At 37.3% G+C, this 27,886-nt stretch overlaps 1 protein-coding gene across 1 annotated transcript; it reads right to left on the bottom strand.

Moving 5' to 3' along the window:
• Positions 1 to 10,175: 10,175 nt before the first annotated feature.
• Positions 10,176 to 22,255, bottom strand: LOC107792248 (25S rRNA (cytosine-C(5))-methyltransferase NSUN5-like). Its single transcript, XM_075246617.1, has 13 exons — positions 21,910 to 22,255; positions 19,933 to 19,991; positions 18,714 to 18,764; positions 18,492 to 18,627; positions 18,121 to 18,206; positions 13,809 to 13,907; positions 13,613 to 13,666; positions 13,377 to 13,521; positions 12,804 to 12,865; positions 11,596 to 11,683; positions 11,425 to 11,496; positions 11,162 to 11,323; positions 10,176 to 10,480 (listed from the first exon to the last, which is right to left on the bottom strand). The coding sequence occupies exons 1-13, from the start codon at positions 22,148 to 22,150 to the stop codon at positions 10,281 to 10,283; spliced, it is 1,455 nt and encodes a 484-aa protein (XP_075102718.1). The 5' UTR covers positions 22,151 to 22,255; the 3' UTR covers positions 10,176 to 10,280.
• Positions 22,256 to 27,886: the final 5,631 nt, after the last annotated feature.

Genomic DNA, 27,886 nt, shown 5'->3' with positions numbered 1-27,886 from the left:
ATTGAGGCCAATTGCGACTCTTTGCTGGTGGTGAGTCAAGTGAACAAAACCTTTGAAGTCCGAGACGGCAGAATGCAAAGGTATTTGGACAAACTGCTTATCACTTTGCACCATTTCAAACAATGAGCCTACAACATGTTCCACGGGAACAGAATAATGAGGCCGATGCTCTTGCAAATTTGGGATCATCGGTCGAGGTAAATGATTTGAACTCGGAGACCGTCGTTCAGCTTACAAGATCTGTAGTCGAAGAAGGGTACGTCGAAATAAATTCTACTAGCTTAACCTGGGATTGGAGAAACAAGTATATTGAATACTTAAAAAACGGAAAGCTCCCTTCAGACCACAAAGATTCTAGGACCCTTCGAACTAAAGCTGCTCGATATACTTTGGCTACGGACGGAACGTTATATCGAAGAACATTCGATGGGCCGTTGGCGGCATACATAGGTCCGGGAGATACCAATTACATCCTCCGGGAAGTACACGAAGGCACTTGTGGCAATCACTCTGGCGCCGACATGTTAGTTCGAAAAGTGATCAGAGCAGGGTATTATTGGATCGATATGGGCAAGGACGCAAAAGAATTTGTTCGTAAATGTGATAATTGTCAAAGGTTTGCGCCAATGATACATCAACCCGGGGAGCAACTTCACTCGGTCCTATCCCCATGGCCATTTATGAAATGGGGAATGGACATCGTCGGACCTCTACCATCGACCCCAGATAAAGCCAGATTTATTTTGTTTATGACTGACTATTTTTCTAAATGGGTTGAAGCACAGGCGTTCGAGAAAGTGAGAGAGAAAAGAGGTTATAGACTTTATATGGGATCATATCATATGTCGATTCGGGATACCATCCGAAATAGTATGTGATAATGGGAAGCAATTCATCTGCAACAAAATCACAAAGTTCTTCGAAGACCACAAAATAAGAAGGATACTATCAACTCCGTACCACCCCAGCGGAAACGGACAAGCCGAATCAACAAACAAAACTATTCTTCAAAACCTGAAAAAGAGATTGGACGACGCTAAGGGAAAATGGAGAGAAATCCTGCCCGAAGTCCTCTAGGCATACCGAACAACATCAAAATCAAGTACGGGGGTGACCCCATTCTCCCTAGTATACAGCTCTGAGGCATTGATACCAATCGAAATCGGAGAGCCCAGCCCAGATTTCGATTCACGACGGAAGAATCAAATAACGAGACTATGAACACCAGCCTTGAATTATCGGATGAAGGACGAGAAGCTGCCATCATCCGGTTGGTCGCACAAAAGCAACGAATCGAAAGGTATTATAATCGAAGAACTAAACTTCGCCACTTCAAGCCAGGGGACTTGGTATTGAGAAAAGTCACCATCAATACTCGGAATCGAAACGAAGGAAAACTAGGACCAAATTGGGAAGGACCGTACCAGGTACTCAAGAACGCTGGGAAAGAATCGTACAAGCTCGGCACCATAAACGGCGAACAGCTATCAAGCAGTTGGAATGTATCGCATCTAAAACGGTACTACTGCTAAGGTCTGACCCTCCCATATTAATTTCAACTGTCCCGCACAGAAGTTCGAACAAAGAACAGAAGCAGATCATTTTCTCAAAAGCACGTGTTGCACTCTTTTTCCCTTAGACCGGTTTTTTCCCAAATGGGTTTTTACGGCAAGATTTTTAATGAGGCAACCATCGATCGTGCTACGCTTTTAAACAGTATCCGAGGTCTTCGATCCCTAGCCTGATTGGCCTCGAACACCGGCGGGGCACCAGGCCCTCGAATAAGGCCCTCAAATACATCAAGTTCAGATGCAAGAAAGTCATTTTACAGCAATAGGCCACAGCAGGAAAAATTGTAAGAGCCAAAATGGTCAAAATGAACCATGCTCATATAGATTGGCCCAAAACATATGTACAATGACTTGAGATTTATATTAAGCCTACGGGCTATCTTTTTCTCGAGTTCAAAATATTCACTCGACCATCGAGCCTACGGGCCACATTATCTCGAGTTTGAAACAATCACTCGAAAATTAAGCCTACGGGCTATCTCTTTCTCGAGTTTGAAACATTCACTCTACCATCGAGCCTACGGGCCACATTATGTCGAGTTGAAAACAATCACTCGAATATTAAGCCTACGGGCTATCTCTTTCTCGAGTTTGAAACATTCACTCGACCATCGAGCCTACGGGCCACATTATGTCGAGTTGGAAACAATCACTCGAATATTAAGCCTACGGGCTATCTCTTTCTCGAATTCGAAGTATTCGCTCGATCATCGAGCCTACGGGCCACATTATCTCGAAACTATATTAAGCCTACGGGCTACCTGTATTTCGAGTGAGAAATAAACAAATTACACCTACGGATTATGCTCATTCAAAGTTTGAACCATCAACTCAAACAAAGCAAAACATCACTCCAAATATAATCGATCAAAGTCAACCTTGTTATATGTATATACAAATTTGCCTACCTAATCAATGTACAGATATCAAGAATTAGATTCTAAGCTTCCGGGTCAGGGTCTTCCCCATCCTCGGACCCGCTCTTGCTACCATCGTCGTTATCATCATCATCAGAAGCCAAAGCTTCAGCTTCCGCTTCGAGCTCTTTCGCCTTTTTTACCTCTTCGGTAAGGTCGAAACCTCGAGCGTGTATTTCCTCGAGGGTCTCCCTCCGAGATCTACACTTAGCAAGTTCGGCAACCCAATGAGCTCGAGCATCGGAAGTCTTCGCCGCTTCCCGGGCCTCCACCTGAGCAGCCTCAGCATCAGCTCGATACAACAATAGACTTGTCCGCTAAAACTTTCGACGACTCAACCTCCGCCTTAGCCACAGCAAGTCGTGTTTCAAGCTCGTCGATTTTCTTAGCTTGAACCGACACCTTTTGCTTGACATTTCAAAGTTGAACGTCGGCTGATAATAACTTTGCTAAGATGGTTTCTTTCTCTGCTGCAAGGAGGTCAATGGTCTCCTTCCACTGATTGCATTCGGCACGGATCAGATCGACCTCCTCTCGAAGTAACCCGATCTTCTCGATTTTTTGCTGCAACTGAGACAACGAAGGGTTAACTTCCACAGTCGAGTCGAATCCCCACTTTAACAGAACGAGGCTCACCTGCTTATCAAGCTCGACCCCCTCTTCACAGACCTTAGCCAACTCCGTTTGAAGATCCTTTATAGCCTCATCCTTTGAGCTACAAAGAAGCCGAAGGGCATCTCTTTCACCAAGGGCCTTCCGGAGTTCGGCCTCACACTGGCTGAGATCGACTCGAAACCTACTGATGGCCTGCACAATTAGAAACATGAGTCAAATATGGAAAAGGATAAAGAAACCGAGTATGGTAAAATCATTACCCGAATAATAAAACGCTGAGCCTCCTCTAACAAAAGTGAAGCATCACCGATATCGGAACTGTCATCAACACCAGTAAAACAATCCTTAAAAGGATCTGTTGCACCTGAGCCAGCACCAATATCGGGAGTCTTCAACTCTCGAGCTTCTTTCAACGCTTCCTCCGAAAAAGACGGAAGAGAAGGCGAATGACCCATTGCCATTACCCCGAGCAAATCACTCGGAGTACTCTGATCGACACTCAGGTCTTCGGAACCAAGCCCGGCGGGCACGACCGACATCGGCTCAGCAGCTCTAGCAACCTCGACTGCTTCCGTAGGTCGGATTACCAACGCCGAGGAGCTATCTTCTTCCTCTCTCAGTCGTTGGACCGAGTCGATCGAAAGGGCAATGGTTTTTCTCCTCACCCTTCGAGTTTTGGGCTTGGGGTCCCCCGGCCGAGGGGAAGCTTTTCGCTTCTTTTCTTTTCCTGTTCTGGGACCAAAGACTTATTTCCTTCATCACCAGTCGAGGGCCTTAAAGCGGCATCCCTAGTTACACCTACACAAAGGAAAATCGATAATGAAAAGAACGTATAATATACCTCGAAGGAAACAAGAACGAAACCTCACCATGATTCTTGGCCTCTCATCTATCTTTTGCCAAATCACGCCAAGCGCGCTCGGCATAGGATGAAGGCGAGGCTAGCTTTCGAACCCAATCCTCGAGGTCGGGCACCGCTTGTGGCATCCAAGGGGCAGCTGTACATCAGAAAATAATTTCAGAAAAAGGCAGAAAGGGGAACGAAAAGCAAACGAAAATTACTTACGGTCAAAATTTCATTTTTCAGGAAACGGCATCTTCTCCTCCGGGATAAGGTCACGAGTCCTCACTCGAATATATCGACTCATACAACCTCGATCCTTATCTTCGTCGATGCTCGACATCAAAGCCTTTGATGCTCGACGATGTAGTCTAATTAAGCCCCGAAAAATCTGAGGCCGATACAGACGTATGAGGTGGTTCAGAGAGAATTCCAACCCCTCGGCCTTAATAGAAAAGAAGAACAATAGGATCACTATGCGCCATAAGGAAGGATGAATTTGGCCGAGGGTGACTTGATATCTTCTGCAGAAATCAAAAATCACGGGATCGACAGCTCCCAATGTGAAGGGGTAGGTGTAAACACTTAAAAACCCCTCCACATAGGTAGTGACACTCTCATCGGAGGATGGGATTTGTAACACAACCTCGGGACCCCAGTTGCAATCTTTTCTGACGGCATCGAGGTAATCCTCCGTTATAGAACATGTATACATCGATACATGCTCACACCGACCTGGAACGGACGAAGGGTTCTCCACCCTAAAATCTGTTCTTAAAGTACATGGGCCGGGAACGTAATCATAAACGGACGGCTCCATCGGCGACCTATCATCCAACGACCGCGAGGAGGAAGCTTTCTCTTTTTGAGGTACGATTTTTGAAGTTTTCGCCATTTGTATGAGAAGAAAAAGTCGTAAAGGAAGGCGGAAGAGGGAACTGTACCAGAACTCTGGTATAAACGGCACTAAAAGCAATAAAATGGAGAGGATAATCAAAGAGAATTTGGGAGAATGAGAAGCGCAAAAGTCGAAAACATTATGTGGAAAGACTATTTATAAAGTATGGCGATTCGGTTTGGAGGTGGCCGACCACCAACAGACACGCATTAAATGTCTCGATAAAACCAAACGGATGGGATAGTTGTCACATACGCCATAGTCAAAGTCGATAGAAACGTCAGCATTGATTCGGTCGAGCCGCAGGGAAATCATATCGCTTCTCGTCATCTCCTTTCCGAGAAACGAGAGGGCTATCTGTATACGGTCAAAACCGTATCTCGATCATAAAGAGTGATCGATGATAGCATCTCAGTCGGAGGGTATATACATAGAGAGCTCGAGCTAATTCCGAGATTAGAGGCGTCAAGTATCAGGTCGTCCGAACCATACGAGGCCACATCGAACGACATGGGTCCCGAACATCGATGCTCGAAGGTGATCATCATGCTCGAACCAAGCTCGAGATTCTGATCCGCCATCGAGCTCGAGTCGGTATCGAGTTCGCAGACAAAAGGCTGTTATAACCACACCAAGGGAGAGAATCTTGGCGGAAATTAGGGAGGAGACATACCATCATGGGTACTCCACTAGTAATATAATCCTATTATGTTATTATAGATAAAGTAGTGACCCTTGGCTATAAAAGGCAAGATAGATTTGTAATAGAGGCAGCTCCACCATAATATCAAGAACTTTGTTGTGTTTATCTTTCAAAAGCTCACAAGGATCTATTTTCTTCATTTCTATTTCATATATCAAACACGTGTATTGTTCTCTTTAGTTCAAAAGAATCCGCCTATCCTTAGAACCATACATAAATTCAATGTTATTCGATTTTTCGGGTAAACAGATGGACGTATTCAAATTAGACAACGTTAAACTTTACTCGTTAATATCTAGAGGATCAATCTCATAATCCATTTTTGACACCCATTAGGAGTGAAAAGATTTTACAAAAAGCACATAAAAAATAGACGGAAAAGAACATAAGAGAAATACAGTTAGGTGTAGACACCCATTGCGGGTAGGGGTGGCATGTGAGTCGGGCCCGGTCTTAAGTGGGCTTCGCGGACCCGGTCCTAAGTGGGCCGGTCCTAAGCGGTCCCAGGCTTCGCGGGCTTCTCGTTGGAATTGGTCCGGGACCGGGACCACGAACTAGCGGTCCCGTATTAAGTGGGCCGATCTCGGGCCTAAGCGGGCCCAAACGGTCATAAGCGGGCCCAAGTGGGCCCAACGAAAACTTTCTATTTTTTAAATTATTTTTATACAAGTTAGAGAAAAAAAATGGTAATAAAAATATCTAAGGCAATTCCTAGTAAATTATATTATAGAATTGTCACCTAAATTTTTTAATTCAAATTTAAAGACAAAAATATTGTAAAGAGATATTCAAAGCAATGCGTTATAATATATATACTATACTATACTATATATACATCTTAAGATATATAAGCTATATTCGATTTACTATATATACATCTTAAGATTTATACATTAATATTCGATTTATATACTATATATACATCTTAAGATATATATATATATATATATATACTATATATACATCTTACTATATTAAGATGTATATATAGTATATCGTAAGATGTATACTATCGAATATGGCTTATATACTATGTATATAGTAAGATGTATATATATATATATATATATACTATATTAAGATGTATATATAGTATATCGTAAGATGTATACTATCGAATATGGCTTATATACTATGTATATAGTAAGATGTATATATATATATATATATATATATATATATATATATATATATATATATATATATATATATAGAGAGAGAGAGAGAGAGAGAGAGAGAGAGAGAGAGAGTATAGTATATACTATATTATACTATATGTATAGCTTAAGGTATATAAAAAGACAAAAATATTGTAAAGAGATATTCAAAGCAATGCGTTATATTTTTATTATAGCATTAAAAAATTATGGCAATATCTTTCTTAGTCTTCCTCCCCCTATGGAATGAGCACAACAAGGTGTTAATACCACCATTGAGAAGAAAAAGAAACTAATCAAGATGTGCCAAAATACAAGTTACATATTAATTTATATGGTATCTCTTACAAATTTCATAAATCCTTCAAGGTCCGAAAAAATTTCCGTTGGTGGTGGCGGAAATGAAGCTTGGTCATCACCGCTTCCAGGCGAAGCATTATCCTCCGCAAGTTCAGCTAGCATTTCTTCATAAGCTTCGTCTACCTCTGGTTGTGATTCAGCAAGTCCAAAATTTCTTCTTTCCGAACGGATCCAATCTCTGAAAAGTACTGATTTTTCCAAGCTCTCCCTCATAGACGCTCTATAATCACCGAGTTGAAATCTTGCTTGACTGAAAGCGCTCTCTGATGCCACTGTTGAAGCTTGAATAGTTAAAATGTCTCGGGCCATCATTGAAAGAATCGGAAAGTGTTTTTCTTTGTCCTTCCACCATTCCAAAATATTAAAGGAGCCGTCGGGATTCACTTCCTCAATTCCCTGTGACAAATAAATTTCAAACTCATTTAGTTGTGAAAAATTACTAGTACTAGAATCTTGAGAACCCATGAACCCTGCCCAAGCACTAAGTGCTCTTACTCCCGCAGTTCTTTTAGATGATTGAGAACTAGAAGAAGGAGTTGGAACATTTGGTCTAGCATGATCTAATGCAACTTGATAAGCATTATAAATAGTTTGGATATTTATTTTAATTGAGGCTATTGCGTCCGCAAGTGTAGACAACTCCTCATCTTCAAGTGCTAAACCATTTTAAACAGTTTCATACCAAAATTGAGGACCTCCTAATTTCATAGTATGATTTAACAATGCAGCAACACCATAAATAGGGGAAATAGGGAAAAAATATTTTTAAAATTTTTTTCTAATGGAATCAATAGCAAGTTGATAAATTTCCCCACCCTCTAAAAAATGATCAAACAAATTTGCAAGTTCTGCAATATAAACTAAACAGTTAGAAATAGTAGGATAATATTGCCCAGAAAATTCATTTGTAGCAATATAAAATTTTTCTAAAAAATCTACAAGCATTTTAACATTAGCTCAATCCGCATTTGTAAGGTGCCCATCATCATCACTTACATGAGTATTAAACGTTGAGTTTATGGGGTTTCTATATTCATATGCAACAACTAAACTTGCGTACATGTAATTCCATCTAGTTGGACAAAGTTTAGGAACCTTTCTTTCTCTTAGGCCAAATTCATCAATATTCTCTAAGTCTACTTCTACGGTTTGAATAAAAAAGTCAATTAAGAGTCATTTTAACCTTTTCAATTTCAACATTTAAAATTCGCATACCATCACCCATAATTAAATGGTAAATATGACAAATACATCTAACATAAAAAAATGTTACTAAATGCAGGACTTAGTGTAGTGGTAAGCAAGGCTACAACATTTGTGTTACTAGTAGCATTATTCATTGAAACTGACATTATTTTATCACTAATGCAAAAATATCTACAAATATCCGTAATCGTGCTAGAAATAAACTGCCATGTGTGACGTGAATTAATTATTCTATAAGCAATAATGCGCTTTTGCATTATCCAATCCTCATCAATCCAATGACTGATAACAGTAAGGTAATCACAGTTATTATCACTTCTACCAATATCAGTTGTAATAGCAACACGACAATTTATATGAGTAAATAAATAACGCAAATATTGTTCATATTCATGTTTATATTTATAAATATCACTCTTTACGGTTGTGCAAGGAAAACCTTTATAAGTAGGATTATAAACTTTTCTAATATAATGCACAAAGTGAGGGTCAGAAGGAAAACTATAGGGTAAGCACATAACAGTAACCATTTTTGCCAATTCTTCCCGATCTTTTTTTGGATCATAATATAAAATATCACCGGTAACAGTGTTAATTCCCGTTTGAAATTGATTTGACCCGGTACTAAAGTCAACCTGACTAGGTGCACTTGTCCCCTCGGTCAAAGTTTTCATACGAAAATATCTAGCTTTATCTTGAGGGTGTAGCAATATGTATCTAGTCCAACTTCTCGTCCCTCCCCGACTTCCAACATATTTAAAAACTAACTCTTTGTCACAAGTTTTACACTTAGCCCTATTTTTTTCTCTTAGTTGAGTAAAAAATGGCCAAACAAGAGATGTTTCTGCCCGTTTAGAAGATTGTCTAGAAAAAGTAGGGGCAGTAACATGAGGGTCAGACGGGGGATCATTTGGATTATTATTAGTTAGGTTAACTTCAGGAGCAGGACTAGTGGGTGTAGCGTCATCCGGTTGCGTTTCATCAAAATCTATTTCTTCATCATCATTTTCATCAATAGTTGGATTACCATAAAGAGCATTCATATATTCATGGTTTAATTGTTCACCGGGTACAATATTATGGCAAAATTGACTCTCGGTAAATTGTAATAAACTATTATCGCTATCAAGAATAGGTGTAGGACGGGTAACAGGTTTGGACCGGGGAGCCGAGGGAAGTGGAGGAGGAATAGATTGGCCACTAGATTCATCACTCTTGGATTTTTCCTTATTTTTACTAAACATTTTTTTAAGGAATAAGCCATCTTAATTAATCAAGCAAAGTAAATAAAACAAACAAAACTATAATATTAAAACTTAAAAGTTGGAACGAGTTTACCGAATTGACGAACAACTTGTTAAAAAATAATTATCATTGAAGACTTGAAGACTTCAATTCACCAACTTTACAATTTTACACAAATTGTAACAATTAAGTAAGCAATTATAGAAGAATATTAGAGATAGGTTGAGAGAGATTGATGATTTTGTGAGAAAAACGAAAGAATAAGGGGATATTTATAGTTGAAAATAGGGGAAAAGTGTAATTATAAAAAGTTTGGGGTTAAAACAAAATTTGGGGGGTTAAATGGCTATTTTGCAAATAGCCAACGGCTATTTTGACAGACCAAACGACTAGTTTTTAAATGGCCAAACGGTCAAATTTTTTTAAAAAAAAAATTATCCGTTGGGCCCGTTTAGGACCGCTTGAACCGGTCCACTTCTGAGCCGGTCCCGCTCCTAAACGGTCCCGGTCTCGCGGGTCTCCCCTATGAGACCGGCCCACCACCCATGTGGTCTTGCGGCCCTGGGCCGGTCCAGGTCCTAACCGGCCCACATGCCACCCCTAATTGCGGGTAAGTTTTTACCATATAACTGTTCAGTAGGCAATTAGAAACCTGAAAATGGAAAAACAAAACTTCGGCAAAAACTACATTCTCATCTGGACAAAACTTCTGGTAATTGTCTCTAGGATTTTATCATTTGTGAATTGCCTGTTTGAAAGAAGTAAAACTAGGACTGCAAGAACAAACCGAAAGTTTTCAAGAGGAAGAAAGAATTTAGTCTTCTTTTCTTCCTTCGTTGAATAGCTCGTAATGTGTTTTCAACATCTCTGGTGTGCTTGGCTGGAGTGCTCACTCCCTTTCTAACAAATAAAGCAATAAAGAAGCCCTCCTTGTCCTCTATGAGATCCGTTCTCAGCAAATGTTGAGCTGCGAAAAAATAAGAAAAATGAACATAAACACACACCCGAAGAGTCCAGTTTCCAACACTGCACAATATCTAGGTAACAATAAAGAACAATAAGGGCTAAATTAGACATTCAAGACAAGTTACGTGCAGGAAAATCCAGAATTTACCAGCCCAAAACAGGAATCTAGTTTCTAAAAGAAACTGAGCTGTTCTACAGAATGGTATTACATATATCTAGGAATCTCATATACATACATGATTTCCTGTTGCCTTTAGTGAGAAGCAAATACTATATATACAAGACGTGTGTATTGAAAGTACTATAACATTAGTCTAATCTTCTGCTAAATGACATGTTGGGCTTCTGAAGATAAAAGATGTGTAACCTCTGAAAGTATATAATTGCTACAGTTTCAGCTAACCTACAAAATCTGGCTTAGACTATTAGCAATTGAATACAAAAATATATGATGCCTGGAATGCTCAGAGCATTTGAAACCATAAGAAGAATAAATATTCTTTCTTTCGACTGTGCACTTTCTTTGTTTTTCTACTTTGACCAAGTTTTGGAAGGGGGGTTGATCCTGAGGACTAGGGTCAGGTAGGCGCCTATAACGAAGCTCTAGAGATATGAACTAAACTAAAACTTGACGATGATGATATTTGAGAGATGATAAAGCATTCAGCTGAAAATCACTCACATCCATCAAAAACTGGATGACCTCGGCGAGGCCATTGGGGAAAGACTGTCGTCAGTTCAAACCCATAAGAAGAAGCAAGAGGCAGAACAGAGTTGATGACATCTTCATTCTCAACTTGGTTAATAGAACATGTGCTGTAAACAATTCTCTCAACAGCTGGAACTACATCAAGATGAGAAGATAAATCCATTCAGTCGCACAAATATAACATACATGGACTTGCAATTTGTGGCCAAAAAAAAAAAGGATAGCATAAATCTCACAAGATAATGCATGTTCCAAAGCCTTTTTCTGGAAAGCAGCAAGCTTTTCGAGTCTATTTACATCAGAGGAATCTGCAAAGCTTTTCCAGAAAAAATTGTTAAAAAGGAGATAAGTGAAAGGTTCGTTACACAAAGAGAAATAAACAATGAATACAGGATGAGCAAAGTCACCTGCAGTATATGAGGGGAGCAGATGATCCAATCTATCAACAACTGTCCCAGATCCAGAACATGATGGATCTAAAAGTATTGCTTGAACCTGGAGTCGGGTTTATGTGTTACTAAAATTCCACTCAAAAACTCCAAACAGGAAACGGAGGGTTACAAAATTGAAACCATGCTTGCTAAATATATATAACTGGTACTTTGTCAATTTTTCCCTTACTTTTTCTGTGCACGAGTAAAACTGTCACTCGGCAGGAACATTAATTAGAGCAAAACCAGCATTACCCCAGATCAAAGATCCATCTTGATGGCTAGATCACTGTATAACAAGCACTAACTGATATCCTTTTCCACACTGTCCAGAAACAGGAAGGATTTTTTCTTTTTTGCTGCTTGTTCTGGTGTAACACACTAAAGTCATATGCCTATATTTTAAGTGTCTTTTAGAAAAATTAACAATTAACAATCAAAGGCTTTATCGTGTTGGTCAAAGTATGTCCAACTCATACCTGAGGAAACCTTGTCGTCCTCTCCTATCTGTTGTCTATTCGACATTGTGTCAGAATCCTCCGGTACAGAAAAAAGAAAAGGACTATGTGCTTACAAACTTTTGGAATTTTTTTAAATCGTCTTAATAGGTAACTGGAAACATGGTGCAATTTTATGCATATAAGTGTCAAAAGATATCAGAACTCTCCTTCCTCCTTTTATCAACTAAGCTTTAGGTACTCGTTTAGGATCCTTCAGCTCTAGTCCCATTTAAACTTGCATCTTGGAGTACAAAAGGGTTCAACAACAACAACAACAAACCCAGTAGTTTCCCACAAGTGGGGTCTGGGGAGAGTAAGATGTACGCAGCATTACCCTACCCCTCGAAGGGCAGAGAGGCGAGTACAAAAGGGTTCATCGTCACAAATACTCCTCATATGAGCAATGTCACATCACATCAGTAAAATTTATATTGCTCTACAAACTAGCATCCATCAATTCTATAATATATCAGATGCTTTACAATCTATACCGCAGAACTTTCTTAATGATTAATAAGTCAAATCATGTTTGTATTAGGCCAACCCATTACTTCACTCCAGTGCTGCAAGTATAATAGATTGATTAACTGGACAGGAAGTAAAAGATGACATTTGGTAAGTTGGTAATATCTAACAATCGACAACACTTCATTCCCCCCAAAAAAAAGTGTCTCGCATGTTTACCTTTGAGTATGCTGGATCCTCAGAACTCATGTTTAAGAAGTCCTCATGCTTGACTTTCACGTCTTAGGATAAGTTAAGTTATCGGGGCTTATTACGGTATACAAAGTTGAAAACAAACAAAACCCAATTAGACGAAATATCATATAACTAAATGGTTTTAGGAATTATTTGAAAGTGGGAATTGAAACAACTAAAGATTCATGAGTTTCAAAATGCTTCTGATACATGATTACCACAGGAAATCCATGTAGGAATAAAGTTAAAAGTCATATTTCCTCAAAAATAAACTTCAGACACCGAGTGCAGAATGGTGCTTATGGTATTAAAAGTTGAGAGCCGTAAAAAACTAATAACTTCAGCCAGTTTGACTGAATAAGTGCGAGATTTAGGGAATTATTTAAATATGGGGACAATATAAACCAAAAAAATTAAAAAGGACAGAAGCACACAGTTTTAAGGACTTCCAATACACTTTAGGTAGTCCATCTGGAAATCAAGCGATGGTCAAATTTGCTGCGGAGCAATCATATGTGGTAAGATGGACAGGATACTAGAAAGCCGCTAAAAGGATACTAGTTGCTCCAGCCAGTTTAACAGTGTCTTTCAGACGTTTAACCCTTTCTTTATTAAGTTCACAAGCTATTATCTCTCCTTTTCCCTTTATTAGAGCAGCAAGATGAACAGTTTTGTTCCCTGGTGCTGCACATGCATCAATGACCTTCACAAGAAAATAAGCAATCATGAACAACCAAGTGGTAAATGAAAATCAAGAGAACACCTAACAACTCTTTTTCCATGTAATTAATTACCTCCCATCCGGGTTTAGGCCCAAGAGCAACTGCAACCATGGAACTCGCCTTACCCTAGTGGAACAAGGACATTAATTGGATGTCAATGCAAGATAGAATAGAACCCAAAAGAGGGGGAGGATTGCATACTAAAAAACTCCTTAATTGTATTCGCATTAAAATTCCAGATCTAAGAAAAGAAAAGAGAATTTTGCACCTGCAAAAACACACTTCCACTTTTCACCAAAGGATGATCATGCAGGTCAGTCCTCGGTGGAAAAATCAACAGGTCAGGAACCATGGCATCCTGACAGACCTATTTAATGTGCAGACCATAAACATAAATAAACTTCATAATAACGAAATACAGCAATAATGATATCGTTGAACTGACAAACATGAAGAGGTAATGGTAATATATACTTTGAATTTTACCAATCTTCAGTAGTTACCGAGTATCTTTTCGGCTGCCTCTCTCTACCCACCCCACCCCTAAGTAATGTTCATACATCACTTATCGAATGAGGACTCGCTCTTCAAGTTCTAGGACATGTGGACCCCCCCCCCCCCTTTTTCCTTTTCTTCTTCCAAGTTTTTTCTGAAAAGAAAATTCTTAAATTTATGTTACAGCCTGTACTTTCATGTTGGAATATGTCTTAAGTGAATCAATATAAGCCGGAGAGTTTAAGGACCTTTACAAAGATAATGATGAGTTAACAGGTGTTACGGGAATATCGTGAGGGTCCTTTTCTTCTTCCAAGTTTTTTCTGAAAAGAAAATTCTTAAATTTATGTTACACCCTGTACTTTCATGTTGGAATGTGTCTTAAGTGAATCAATATAAGCCGGAGAGTTTAAGGACCTTTACAAAGATAATGATGAGTTAACAGGTGTTACGGAAGTATCGTGAGGGTTGGAGACTAAACAAATCAAAGATGTTATAACCCGTACTTTCGGGGTAAAACTAGGAGTTCTTAACATGATAAGGAGGGCGTGTTTTAAAGTACTTGAATCATATAATATTCGTTTATTAAGTTTTGAAGTCAATCAAGTTGTAAAACAAAAGTGGACAAAAGTTACCGCAAGATACGTTTATAATCCTATTGAAATTTGGGTTTAATGTCACTAAGTTTTTCTCTCAATATACTTAGATATATGGGATGATCAACCCACCAAATTGAAGGTTTACGAGTCTATTTTCCTAACTCATTAAACCGTTCGTCGATACGACATCGCAGTAGAGAGATATTCGTGTTTTCACGAGACTGCACAAGGAGCTTCCTATCGGACCCACTTAGGCGGCGGATGATTCTCCAACTTTTAAAGATCGGGGCAAGGCTCATTTGTGTTCATTTTTCGACCCAACCAGACCCAATACTCTCCCAAAATACTCTCAAAGTAGTCTCCGTGATTCAAGAGTGAAATCCAACGATAAAAACGTGAATCCAATGCTAGAAATCTCGTGGTGCTTGCTAGATCGTAGTTCTTCATCTTGTGGCTGTTTAGGAGGATTCTTCCAAGTGAAGTAACTTCGGATTTGGACTGATTATTTTTGTTTAAGGTAAGATTATAGCTCTCACATGGTTCTAGAGCAAAAACAAAGGGAAACAACACAAAACAAACGTCGGAAATCTTGCGGAAGTAGTGGAACCAAGTCCTTCCTTGCTATTGAAGATTTAAAGGTTTCTTCGCTGTGAAGTAAGCTCAAGTTTAAGGCTGATATTATGTTATAAGGTAAGTTTTATCCTCTTCTACTTAGGCTTGGACGAATTTAATCCCTCAGTCAGTGTTGTGAAGAGCGTGAAGCGAGGAAAAGCGACAAGCCCTTTTCGCTTAAAGCGAGAAGCGAGAAGAGAAGCGCTCGCTTTTTTAAAGTGAAGAGGAATTTAAAAAAAATTAAAATAAATATTGCATAGACAACACATGTAACTGTAAGCAAATGTTCAATACTTCAATGTAAAAACTAAAGAGTAGCATCATTAAAGCACAAAATGAGCATCGTATTCTTCTAGAAAAAGAAAAAGAAGAAGAAGAAGAAGAAGAAGAAGAAGAAGAAGAAGAAGAAAAAAGGAGTAGGGAGGAAGAGGAGGAAATCACATACCTGGACAATCGTTGTTGGACGTTGGTCGATGATGTTTTAGAAAAAGAGAGGCTTTTTTAATTAAATAGGTTGGCAGACCTGTAATACAGAGAAGCGCTCGCTTCTTACGCTTCACTTCGCATCGTCGCTTCTCGCTTTTTATTGGGAAGCGTGCGCTTTTGAATACCAGCTACACTTCAGCTAACAGAAACGTTCAACTGGTCGCCTCGCTTCGCTTCTCGCTTTAAGCGAGGAAGTCCCGGTTTTCACAACACTGCCCTCAGTAGCTCGTATGATACAGAAACTTGCGAAACAATGGTTGAAAGTTGTTGAGGTGCCAGTGCATATTGGACTGTTTGGAAGTTTTTTTGTGCTAGGTTTGGGCTGGTTCTTGATGTAGTAGCTCAGATATGTTGTTGATGTTGTTCTTGTTGTTGTTGATGTTGTTCTTGTTGATGTTGGATTGAATTGGAAGGAAGTGAAAGATATAGGGTAAGTGCTACCCAATTTTCTAGAAATGAGCTACTAGCCAAGTAGTGTGTTTTAAGTATTGGTTTAACCTTAGCCCCATTGTTAATATTGTAGATTGAATGACTACAGGCAGAGTATGTTGAGTCGTTAAGTAAACGGCCAAGGTATGCTACGACAATTTCTTCTTTTTGGCATGATCTAAAGTGAAACGAATGTAAACGATATACGCTATTTCATAACGGATCTACTCCTAGCAACTAAGACTGTCCATGTTGTTTCTTTCCTTATAATATTATTCTAAGTATGTATATATGATCCTTGAATCCTATTGAGATTCATATTGATGGTATGGATGTCCATAACATTAATCGGATTTGCAACGACCATACGTCACTCTGATAAGTTCATTATGTTCCTTTTTTGGGCTCTTGCACATGCATATACATATATTATGATATCGATGCCCACAACAATTCCACCACAGTATATATATATATATATATATATATATATATATATATATATATATATATATATATATACACAACGACAAACAGACGCAACCCTGATCAGGTGGATATTATGATGATGATGATGCCCACAGAGGCTTGATGATAATGGCGCTATATGCACGTATATATTGTATAACGATGGCGCTATATGCGTGTATATATTGTATTCGTGCATATCATGGCCCACTGATGCAAGATCAAGAAGGTCAAAAATCTAAGAAATTCAAGAAGTCTAAGAATCCATTCAAGATTAGTATTTCTTTTCCATAAAGATTAGGATTTCTTATTTCTTGTTTCCTAGTAATTTGATTCTTGTTTTAGTAGGACTATATTTATAGTTCTAGTCAAACTAGGATTGTTAGTTGGTAGTCTATTCCTACTAGAATTCTTTTTTCTATTTTAGTTAGGATAGGTTTTCTTAGCCTTATTCTTATTCTAGTTTAATTAGGATTAGCTTGCCTTAACCTTATCAATTATACTCATTGTAAGGCCAATTTAAAAGGCTCAATATGCTGAAAATAAATGTTGGTGATTAGTTTTCCTAAGCTCCTGCTTCAAAAACGTGATTTCTCTTTTGTTTATTTCTTCTTCCTTTATTCAACGCTTCTTGCAATACAGAACCAAGGTTGAGTTTCGTATTCCTCTATTACATTGATGTGTTTCCTTATGTTGTTATCTGCCTTACATACTCGGTACTTTATTCGTACTGCTATCCCTTTTGCCTGGGGATGCTGTGTTTCATGCTCGCAGATCCCGATACACAGGTTGACGGTCCTCCCAGTAGGTTACCAGCTTAACGGAAGGTGTTGTTACACTCCAATTGCTCCGGAGTTGCCTTTTGGAGTCAATATGCTTATGTACATATGTAATGGGTATGGCGGGACCCTGGACCCACCTTATGATGTTTAGGTACTCTTTAGAGGCTTGTTGACAGATGTCATGTGTATATATGTTTTGTTCGACTTTGTAGGCCCATATATCTCATGTATATCATTTGGGGTCGTCCCTTGTCGAGTATTCTTCATGTTATATTCAGGATTGTCTCATGACGACCTTCCGGCCCACTTATGAATGTTAGTATGGTTATTGATGTACGTTGTGGTGGTGCCCAGCAAGTAAGCCTGGGTGCCCGTTGCGGCCCTCCGGTTTGGGTTGTGACAATTTAGGACCTCAACATGTTAAAATTTAGTCTTTTCTCTCAATATTTCTAAACAGAACGTCCATGGCCACCCTAGGATTATCATACCTGATTAGAGGTATAAAAGAAAAATAGGCCAGCTATCAATAAAGAATGAATAAAAAATCTAATAAAATAGCTTGGCAAATTGGAAAGACGATCGTATGGATCAGATTTTGGCTTAGGATGTTGACACAAGGAATTACCTCCAACACACAAAATGACACTAAAGTTAATTCAAAAATCCAGGCAGAACAAAATAACTGCTGCATCCAAGGGTTATATCATACCTCTTGCTGTTTCTTAAATTCGAGCAGGGCAGACTCTACGTCCATCTTCAGAGTATTTACACGAGCATAACGAGGTTTCGGAAGGTCTGCAATAGAAAATGGGAAACAAGATTCTGGTGAAAATTTCAAGGCTGCATTTTATGCTCAATTGAATAAATACACCAAGTGATAATCGAACAAACAACCCTTATTAAAATAAAATAAAAAACATAGAATATAGACAGTTTTACCGTCTATTTTTTTATAAAGAAACAATCTTCTTAGTTCAATTATATTTTACAAAGTCTGTTGACAAGTTTGAATTATGTACATCTCAATGTTTGATCCATAGAGATAACCACCATTAACAGGATTAGAGTCAAAATACATACCCGAGATTTTATAAGAAGTCATCAAATCTGAGACATGTTTTACTTTCTTTCGCACTAAAAGCTTGGCAAGAGCTGCCTGCAACATATCCTTCCGCTGCAGAAGAATTTTTTCGGCATCACCAGCTAATAAAGCCTCCTGTACAAAATTAAACAGATCGACGTGAACAAGAAACCAAAGCAATGAAAGTATGAAACACACTGGGGATGTATATTGATAAATACCTGGCCAAAAAGAATGTCATACAAGATTATATACATTAATTCTTCTTGCCTCTGCAACAACATTAGCAGCAGTATTTAATGAACAGTTAACATTAAGTAAGCAGCAGAACAGTAGCAGCAGAAGTTTGCCCAAAGTCTTTATCTTAACTACTTTCTGTCCACTGTAATGTATTGGTATATGGTAACATTTTTCCTTCCAAAACTCTGGCAAACCTCCACAGCAAAATCTCAGATTTCTAAATTGCTGCTTAGGAGTTATATGGATATTTCATATTGCAATAATTCACTACTTCCTATTGTGCAGATAAATCCGAACTATTACACACCAAAGATGTCAAGCAATATCCAACATGTGAAACAGTTGATACAAACTGGGATAAGCATTATGTTAAGAACGTAGTACTTCATGAAACGAGTGAAAGATGAATAAGGAGAACATAGATTACCTAGGTGGTTGGCAGTAGAAACACTAAACTGACCCTACAGTTAAAAGACAATCAGACAATCATAAGACTCTCCTCTGCTTTTCAAATTTTGAGTGGAGTTGGTAGCCTGGCACACCGAGTTATTTGAAATGCAAACATCATATTTTACTTGTTAGTTCAAATCGTATAAAAAACGATTGTTCTTAGGATTGTGAAATATCAATAAGCAGCATTCAAGAAGCAAGTTCTATTTTGACATGAACAGAAAGTTCAGAGGTTGCCAGATAAACTTGAAAATGACAATTGACCACTAAAACTTTTTATAATTGACAACATATGCCAGATAGATAAAATCATTGGTTATTTGAGATATTTATGGAGCTTAAGTCTTCCAATAAATCCATTAGAAAGCTTTTTACTTTGGATAATCTATTATTTAATGAATGTATGATGAAGCTACTTGACATTTAAGAGATGTTGGCACTTTTAGCACCTGTAATCACTAGCCTGTAGATAAATCGTTCTTATTCAATCAATATAAAATAATGAAACATATTAATTATAGAAAAGAGTAACAGAAGATATTCAAATGAAGAAGCACCAAAGGATGCCCAGAGCACAGGTTATTCAGAATATTACTCGAAAAAAGAGAACGAAAAAGAGGAAGATCTTTCAAGTAAGCAACAAGAATTGCTCATGTCCAACAGTTAAGCCCCTATATCATGCAATAAGAGAAGTTAAAGTGCCAAAACCCGACAATCAATCAAAATCCGGAAGTTGAAAATATTTCTAACCTTCCACTTGCTACTCAGCACATTGGCAATGTCAAAGACATCCTTGATAATGGGAAGATCTGCAGAAAGGAAGAATCCAGAACATTTGAAATAACAAAGCCTAGGAAAGGACCTTTTCTGTAGGTATGGAGATAGCATGATTTTCAGTCACTGAGTTGATACAAAAGTCATTTCAAGAGTAAATACCTTCCAATATTTTATGTTAAAGCCCTTAAGATTTTAAAATTCAAAAGACAATCAGTGCCGTTAAAGTACATGTATTAATTTTGAATATCTGAGAAGAGAAAAAAGAAAAAACCGAAAACAATTACATTAAAACCTCCAAGAGAAAGCTATGAAGCAGTGTTGTGAAAAGCGGGCGCTTTCTTGCTTAAAGCGAGAAGCGAAGCGAGGCGACCCATCGAACGCTTCTACCAAGCATTCACTGCCAGTCACTCCTAAATCTACCTGGTATGGACTGCTAAATCGATTCTGATTAAAAAATCCTCTGAAGCGTAGCAGGTATTCAAAAGCGCTCGCTTCCCACTAAAAAGCGAGAAGTGACGATGCGAAGTGATGCGTAAGAAGCGAGCGCTTTTCTGTTTTAAAGGGCTGTCAACCTATTTAATTGAAAAAGATGTTCTTTTTTTAAAACATATCGACCAGCAGCAACAGCGAAAGAAAGAGGTGACTAGGGTTCAAGTTTTCTACACTTTTCAACTTCAAGACCATCAAGTTTGGTCCAGGTATGTGATTTCTTCTTCTTCCTCCTCCTCCTCCTCCCCCTCCTCCTCCTCCTCCTTCTTCTTCTTTTTCTTCTTTTTCTTTCATTGTTTCAGTGTCCAAATAGCAGCGAAATGCTAGCGAATTTTTTTTTTCCCTTCAGTTCTTCTTTCTCATTCTTCTCCTCTTCTTCTTCTTCATTTTCTTGCACTGTTTTTTCGTTTGAAATGCTGCCCATTTTTTACTGGAATGGTATACTGCCCTTCCTCTTATTTTTATATCATTTATTCCATTCAGTTCTTCTTTCTCATTTTTCGTTTGAAATGCTGCCCATGAAGAAGAAGAAGTTGAAGAAGATGACGAGCAATATAATAATGATAGTGGAATACAAGAATTTGACAATCTTGTAGAAGAATAGAATGCTCATTTTGTGCTTTAATTGATGCTATTATTTAGTTTTTACATTGAACTATTGAACATTTGCTTACAGTTACATGTATTGTCTATCCAGTATTTATTTTAATATTTTTTTTTAAAATTTCGCTTCACTTCAAATAAGCGAGCGCTTCGATTCTCGCTTTAAGCGAAAAGGGGGTTGTCGCTTTTCTTCGCTTCACGCTCTTCACAACACTGCTATGAAGCATGCTTCTTACACTGTATCAACAACTAAAAGCGAGAAGGATGAGCAGATGCTTCTGACTACAGGGACTACCCTATTATTCCGTTATTGTCATAAACTAAAGTCGATCTTAAGCAGCACAGATAAACACATCCCATTTTCAAACTGTGAACATGGTCCGGACTCCAGCACGAAAATTTTGTTCGTTCCTGTCAAATAGAAACTCAAAACATATCCTCAATTATCAATTTTAGCTATAGTATTTCAGAAGTTACACACAAGTATTCCCAAAATATTTCAGATTAATACCCGTAAGCTTTGAATTCAATATCTCCTATGATCACTTATTAATAGCAAAAAGCAGCCAACTCTCTCTTATATTGTTAAAAACTAGGATGAGTTCCCAAAATGCAGTTGACACAGCAAGCAGACAAGCAATTTTGGTCAGTCAAACATGTATTCACTACCACTTCGCAGTTGTATGGTAAAAGTAAAACCCTTCAGTCTAATTATAAGTAGTATCATTCTTCTTTAGCTATCTAAACAGTAGTATCCTCCCATTTTGTGATAGTAAGCATTTGAGGATGAACTCTAACATTCTTCGTTTAGCTCCCTAAGCATACACTCTAACAAGTATTTAGGAAATGTGAACTTACATTTGAGGGTTTGACAAACCAAAGCATAGGTAGCTTTTTTGTTCCTAACGGAAGGACTATACACCAGCGACTTGATGGACCCGACGGCTCGACGCCGAGCGTCTCCTTGTAGAATAGTACGCAAAACCTTGGCGGCTTCTCTACGTGCAAAGTACGCCGACCGCTCGGCGTTGCTCATCCGTTTCTGGTTCGGCTTATTCGCCACCGGTTTAGTGTTCCCTTGCGGCTTCTTGCGCGCCATAGTTTCGACTCCGGCTGGTGACCGTGGAGAGAGAAGGAAACAAGAAACTGATAATGGGCTTTGGGCTACATGCTCGGGAATTGACACTATAACAATGCATCAGTATAGCATTTTTGGGGGGAGGAAGTGCACAAATAGACACCGATTAGAGATGTCTTTACTTTTTAGTCACTGTCTTAAATATATTTACTCTGTAGCCAGTACTTAATAAATTTTTACCCGCCGGACAAAAATATCCTTGTACTAGACATATGTGTTGTGTAAATATTAAGAACACGGTATCCTTAACTTCATAAATGTTGTGTAAATATTTAGGACAAAGTATCTTATATTTGCACCTTCTGCTGGTAAACTTTAGGACATCATATCTTTAACTTCATATGTCCAGTGTAAATATTAAGGACATGGTATCCTTAACTGCATGTGTGCAATATAAATGTTAAGGACATAATATCATTAACTTGTATTTGCAACTTCGGTTATTAAACTTTAGGACATCGTGTCCTTAACTTCATACGTATAGTGTAAATGTTAAGGACATGTTGTCATTAACTTCATGTATGCAATGTAAATGTTAAAGACATAATGTCCTTAACTTGTATTTGCACATCTTGTTGTTAAACTTTAGGACATCATGTCCTTAACTTCATATGTGCAGCGTAAATGTTAAGGACGTGGTGTCCTTAACTTCGTGTGTTCATTGTAAATGTTAAGGACATAGTGTCCTTAACTTCATGAATGATGTGTAAATATTAAGGACATGATGTCCTTAACTTCATATGTGCAGTGTAAATGTTAATGACATGGTGTCCTTAACTTTATGTGTGCAATATAAATGTTAAGGACATAGTGTCCTTAACTTCACGAGTGATGTGTAAATATTAAGGACATGGTGTCATTAGCTTCATGCGTGTTGTGTAAATGTTAAGGGCATGGTGTCCTTAACTTCATGTGTGCAATGTAAATGTTAAGGACATGGTGTCATTAACTTGCAATGTAAATGTTAAATACATAGTGTCTTTAACTTCATGAGTGATGTGTAAATATTAAGGACATGATGTCCTTAACTTCATATGTGCAGTGTAAATGTTAAGGACATGATGTCCTTAACTTCATGTGTGCAATGTAAATGTTAAGGACATAGTGTCCTTAACTTCATGAGTGATGTGTAAATATTAAGGACATGGTGTTCTTAGCTTCATACGTGTTGTGTAAATATTAATGGCATGGTGTCCTTAACTTCATGTGTGAAATGTAAATGTTAAGGACATGGTGTCCTTAACTTGCAATGTAAATGTTAAATACATAGTATCCTTAACTTCGTGAGTGATGTGTAAATATTAAGGACATGATGTCCTTAATTTTATATATGCAGTGTAAATGTTAAGGACATGGTGTCCTTAACTTCATATGTGCAATGTAAATGTTAAGGACATAGTGTCCTTAACTTCATGAGTGATGTGTAAATATTAAGGATATGGTGTTCTTAGTTTCATACGTGTTGTGTAAATATTAAGGGCATGGTGTCCTTAACTTCATGTGTGCAATGTAAATGTTAAGGACATAATATCATTAACTTGCAATGTAAATTTTAAATATATAGTGTCCTTAACTTTATGAGTGATGTGTAAATATTAAGGACATTATGTCCTTAACTTCATATGTGCAGTGTAAATGTTAAGGACATGGTGTCCTTAACTTCATATGTGCAATATAAATATTAAGGACATAGTGTCCTTAACTTCATGAGTGATGTGTAAATATTAAGGACATGGTGTCCTTAGCTTCATACGTGTTGTGTAAATGTTAAGGGCATGGTGTCCTTAATTTCATATGTGCAATGTAAATGTTAAGGACATAATATCATTAACTTGTATTTGTAACTTCTGTTGTTAAACTTTAGGACCTCATGTCCTTAGCTTCATATGTGCAATGTAAATATTAAGGATATGGTGTCCTTAACTTCATATGTGCAGTGTAAATGTTAAGGAACATGGTGTCCTTAACTTCATGTGTGCAATGTAAATGTTAAGGACATAATATCATTAACTTGTATTTGCAACTTCTATTGTTAAACTTTAGGACACCATGTCCTTGCATTGTAAATGTTAAGGACATGGTGTCCTTAACTTTATGTGTGCAATATAAATGTTAAGGACATAGTGTCCTTAAAATTTTACACATCACTCATGAAGTTAATGGCACCATGTCTTTAATATTTACACAGCACTCATGAAGAAAGGGTAAAAAAGACTTTTCGTATCAATTTTAATAGAGTAATAGCTATTTTTGCTCAACATTAAAAATACTGGCTAAAAAGTAAATACCACTTAAAAAAAGTGCCTATACCACACTATTTCTACTTTTTTGGCCTTAAATTTAGTTGAGCAAATGACGCTCTACGCCCCTCCAAACATTTTATTAGCCCATTTTTTACTCATTGACCCGAAATAATCTTTAGGCCAAATTTATTGACAAATTATAGTGAGTTTTCCAAATGCATAAATTGTCCTACTCTTGGACCCCTGATTTTTCTCTACCCAAATAGTTACCTTCCCAATTAAACTTTTTCTCTTTATACGTCTCTTAGGTTATAGCTCCTTCCCCATAACTCTTTCGTTTCCCCACATTTTTTACTTTTCTCTTTCTTTCTTTTGCATTTATATTTTATTTATTTATTTTGGTTACTTAGTGTAGTTAGCAAATGACTTTTACAAAGACACTGTATAAACCTAGACATGCATTTTTCCACTAGCACAATTCATTTAACATCCTCCATTTTCCTTATATTCATTTTGTAATTTTGAGTTGTTACTTTAAAAAAAATATAGAGAAACCCAATAATTTTGCTTCTTCTTCTTATTTTGTACAAATGTTTGCTTCTTCTTCTTCTTGTTTTTGTTTATGTGATTGCTTCTTCTTCTTCATCTTTTTTTTCAGGTCCTAATGATATTTTATAAGTACTGATCTTTTGAAGTGGGTATTGGTGGTGAGTTAAAATTTTAATGGTGTTTGAAAGATATAATGTAATTTCATATAAAAAACTTATATACACAATGTATAAAAGTTGTATATGCATTGTTATATGTATATAATTATATTCTGTATAATAATGTTATTATAAAAATTGTAATAGACTGTTTTACAATGTATAAAGTTATATATACACTATTACATTATATAAATTTTATATATAAAGTGTATCCTGTATTTTTAGTGTATTATATAAAAATTATATATAAAATGTATAAAAGTTGTATATATAGTATTACATTATATAAATTTTGTATATAAAGTATATCCTCTATATTTTAGTGTATCCCTAATGTATCGTTAGTGTATATTCATGGCTCCGACTTCTTTGCAACAACCTCACAAATGTATGTATAATATATATATGTTATATAATAGGTGTATATATACGGTTATATAATTTTTATATATTATTTATACAATGTAAATGTTGTTGGTATGGTATTTTGTTGGCCATTTTGTAGTGAACTCCATGATTCTTTTAGGATGAATTTTTATGTATTTATTGTGAAGAAGTGAAGGGTGAAGTGTATTTGTGCTTCTTCTTCTTCTTCTTCTTCTTCTTCTTCTTCTTCTTCTACTACTACTACTACTACTACTACTACTACTACTACTACTACTACTACTACTACTACTACTACTTCTAAAGGTCTTTGTATATAAGATGTATAATTAGTGTATCTCATATAAAATAAATTCATATTTAGTGTATTTTTTGTGTAATCTGTGTATCTGTATACATTTTGAGGTTTTATAAAGTATACACTGACTATATATACTACACAATATGTATATATTGTGTATGCATACTATATAATATTTATATATAGCATATATAAATTATATACATAATTTATACACGATTGATACATATTGTGCAAGTGTATTTTTATATAAAAATTGTATATGACCAATTATATGTGAATAGAAGATGTATATTTACAGTTATACAGTATTTAAAAGTTTTATATACAGTATTTCCTGAGTTTGTGTCACGACCCAATTTTCCCTCCATAAGACGTCGTGACGATTCTCTACGACTAGGTAAGCCTAAACAATTACGGAAATAACAGAAATAGAAGTAAAAACTCAACAACTAACCGCAACAGATAATAACATAACAGATAACCATACCGCTCGGCATGTACAATAACCAACTCCTCAGTAATACACAGTATTCCCAAAACCCGAAACATCGTAAGTCACAAACTACAGAAGGAATCTAGTATCTCTATACACTAGAGTCTAACAAAAGAAGTACGGAAGGTAAACGACATATGAAGGAATAGATGGGGACTCCGAGGTATGCGGACACGACAGATATACCTTGAAGTCTCCAACTGTCGTTGCTCACTAATGACGTGGTTGATAAGAAGTCTCCGGATCTGCACACAAAACATATACAAAAAAGTAGCATGAGTACACCACAACGGTACCCAGTAAGTGCCAAGCCTAACCTCGGTCGAATAGTGACGAGGTCAGGTTAGGCCGACTGGTATATATATAATAAATAAAGCAGGAGAATGTACAATATAATAAAAGACTAAAATTTAACAGAAGGAAAACACAGCAAAAATAGTAGTACAGTACACAGGGACAAACTACAGGGGATCTCTCGAGATACCGTCTCGTAGTCCTAAAGTAAATATGCAAAGAGATCTCTCGAGGTATTGCCTCGTAGTCTCAAAAGTAAATATACAGGGAGAACTCCCGAGGTACCGCCTTGTAGTCTTAAAGGTAAATGTGTAGGGAGAATTCCCGAGGAACCGCCTCGTAGTCTCAAAAGTAAAGGTGTAGGGAGAACTCCCGAGGAACCGTCTCGTAGTCTCAAAAGTAAACACACAACTCAAACCGATAAATACAACAATTAACAGCAAGAATTATACAGTTAAGACTGGTAAAGATCAAGGAAAAATAGGAAATCAACGAGGCATGTTGCGCAGAGTTCAAATAAGCAGTTAAAATACATAGACATGCGATATTAGACTAAATAAGATAACTACACATATGGGGATAACTCAATTAAGATGAAAATAGGTTACTTCTCAGTAAAGATCGAATTTTTACAACAAATAGCTTGTGCACGCACTCGTCACCTTACGTACACGGCGCTCACATATCACAACAATACCAAATCCTAAGTGGATTTCCCCCACACAAGGTTAGGCAAGCCACTTACCTCGAACCAAGCTTAATTAATCCGTAAGAATGCCTTTTCCTCGATTATCCGACTCTGAATGGCCCAAATCTAGCCAAACACAATTACATATCATAAATACAACTATAATAGACTAATCTAATTAATGAAATCAAGACTTTAACAAGAAATTTGAAAATTGCCCTAAAGAGCATCCCTGGGCCCACGTCTCAAAATCGGGTAAAAGTCACAAAATATGAACACACATTCACTCACGAGTCCAACCATACAAGAATTTCTCAAATACGACCTCAAATCGCCTTTCAAAACACAAAAACTTAGTCTAGGAAGTTTCTACCATTCCCCCCCCCCCAAATTTCCAACTCAAATCCCTAATTAGATGATAAAAATAGTAATAGATTTATGAAATATAGTCCAATCCGAGTTAGAATCACTTACCCCAACAATTTTCCTTGAAGAACCCTCGAAAAACCGCCTCACCCCGAGCTCTTAAAGTCCCAAAATTAAAAATGGGATAAAACCCTCGAACTTGGCCCTTTTCTGCC

The sequence above is a fragment of the Nicotiana tabacum genome, chromosome 23, assembly GCF_000715075.1.
Source record: "Nicotiana tabacum cultivar K326 chromosome 23, ASM71507v2, whole genome shotgun sequence".
Lineage (NCBI taxonomy): Eukaryota > Viridiplantae > Streptophyta > Magnoliopsida > Solanales > Solanaceae > Nicotiana > Nicotiana tabacum.
The sequence above is the reverse complement of the archived record's forward strand: the minus strand, read 5'-3'. Positions and strand labels throughout refer to the sequence as shown.

Coding starts and splice junctions, on each gene's coding strand:
- LOC107792248 (XM_075246617.1), bottom strand. CDS start 22,150: ATGGCGCGCAAGAAGCCGCAAGGGAACACTAAACCGGTGGCGAATAAG. Junction 18,628..18,713: donor ATGACATTCTTTTTGGCCAG/GTATTTATCAAT, acceptor AATTTTGTACAG/GAGGCTTTATTAGCTGGTGA. Junction 10,481..11,161: donor TCATCCAGTTTTTGATGGAT/GTGAGTGATTTT, acceptor ATTTTTTCGCAG/CTCAACATTTGCTGAGAACG.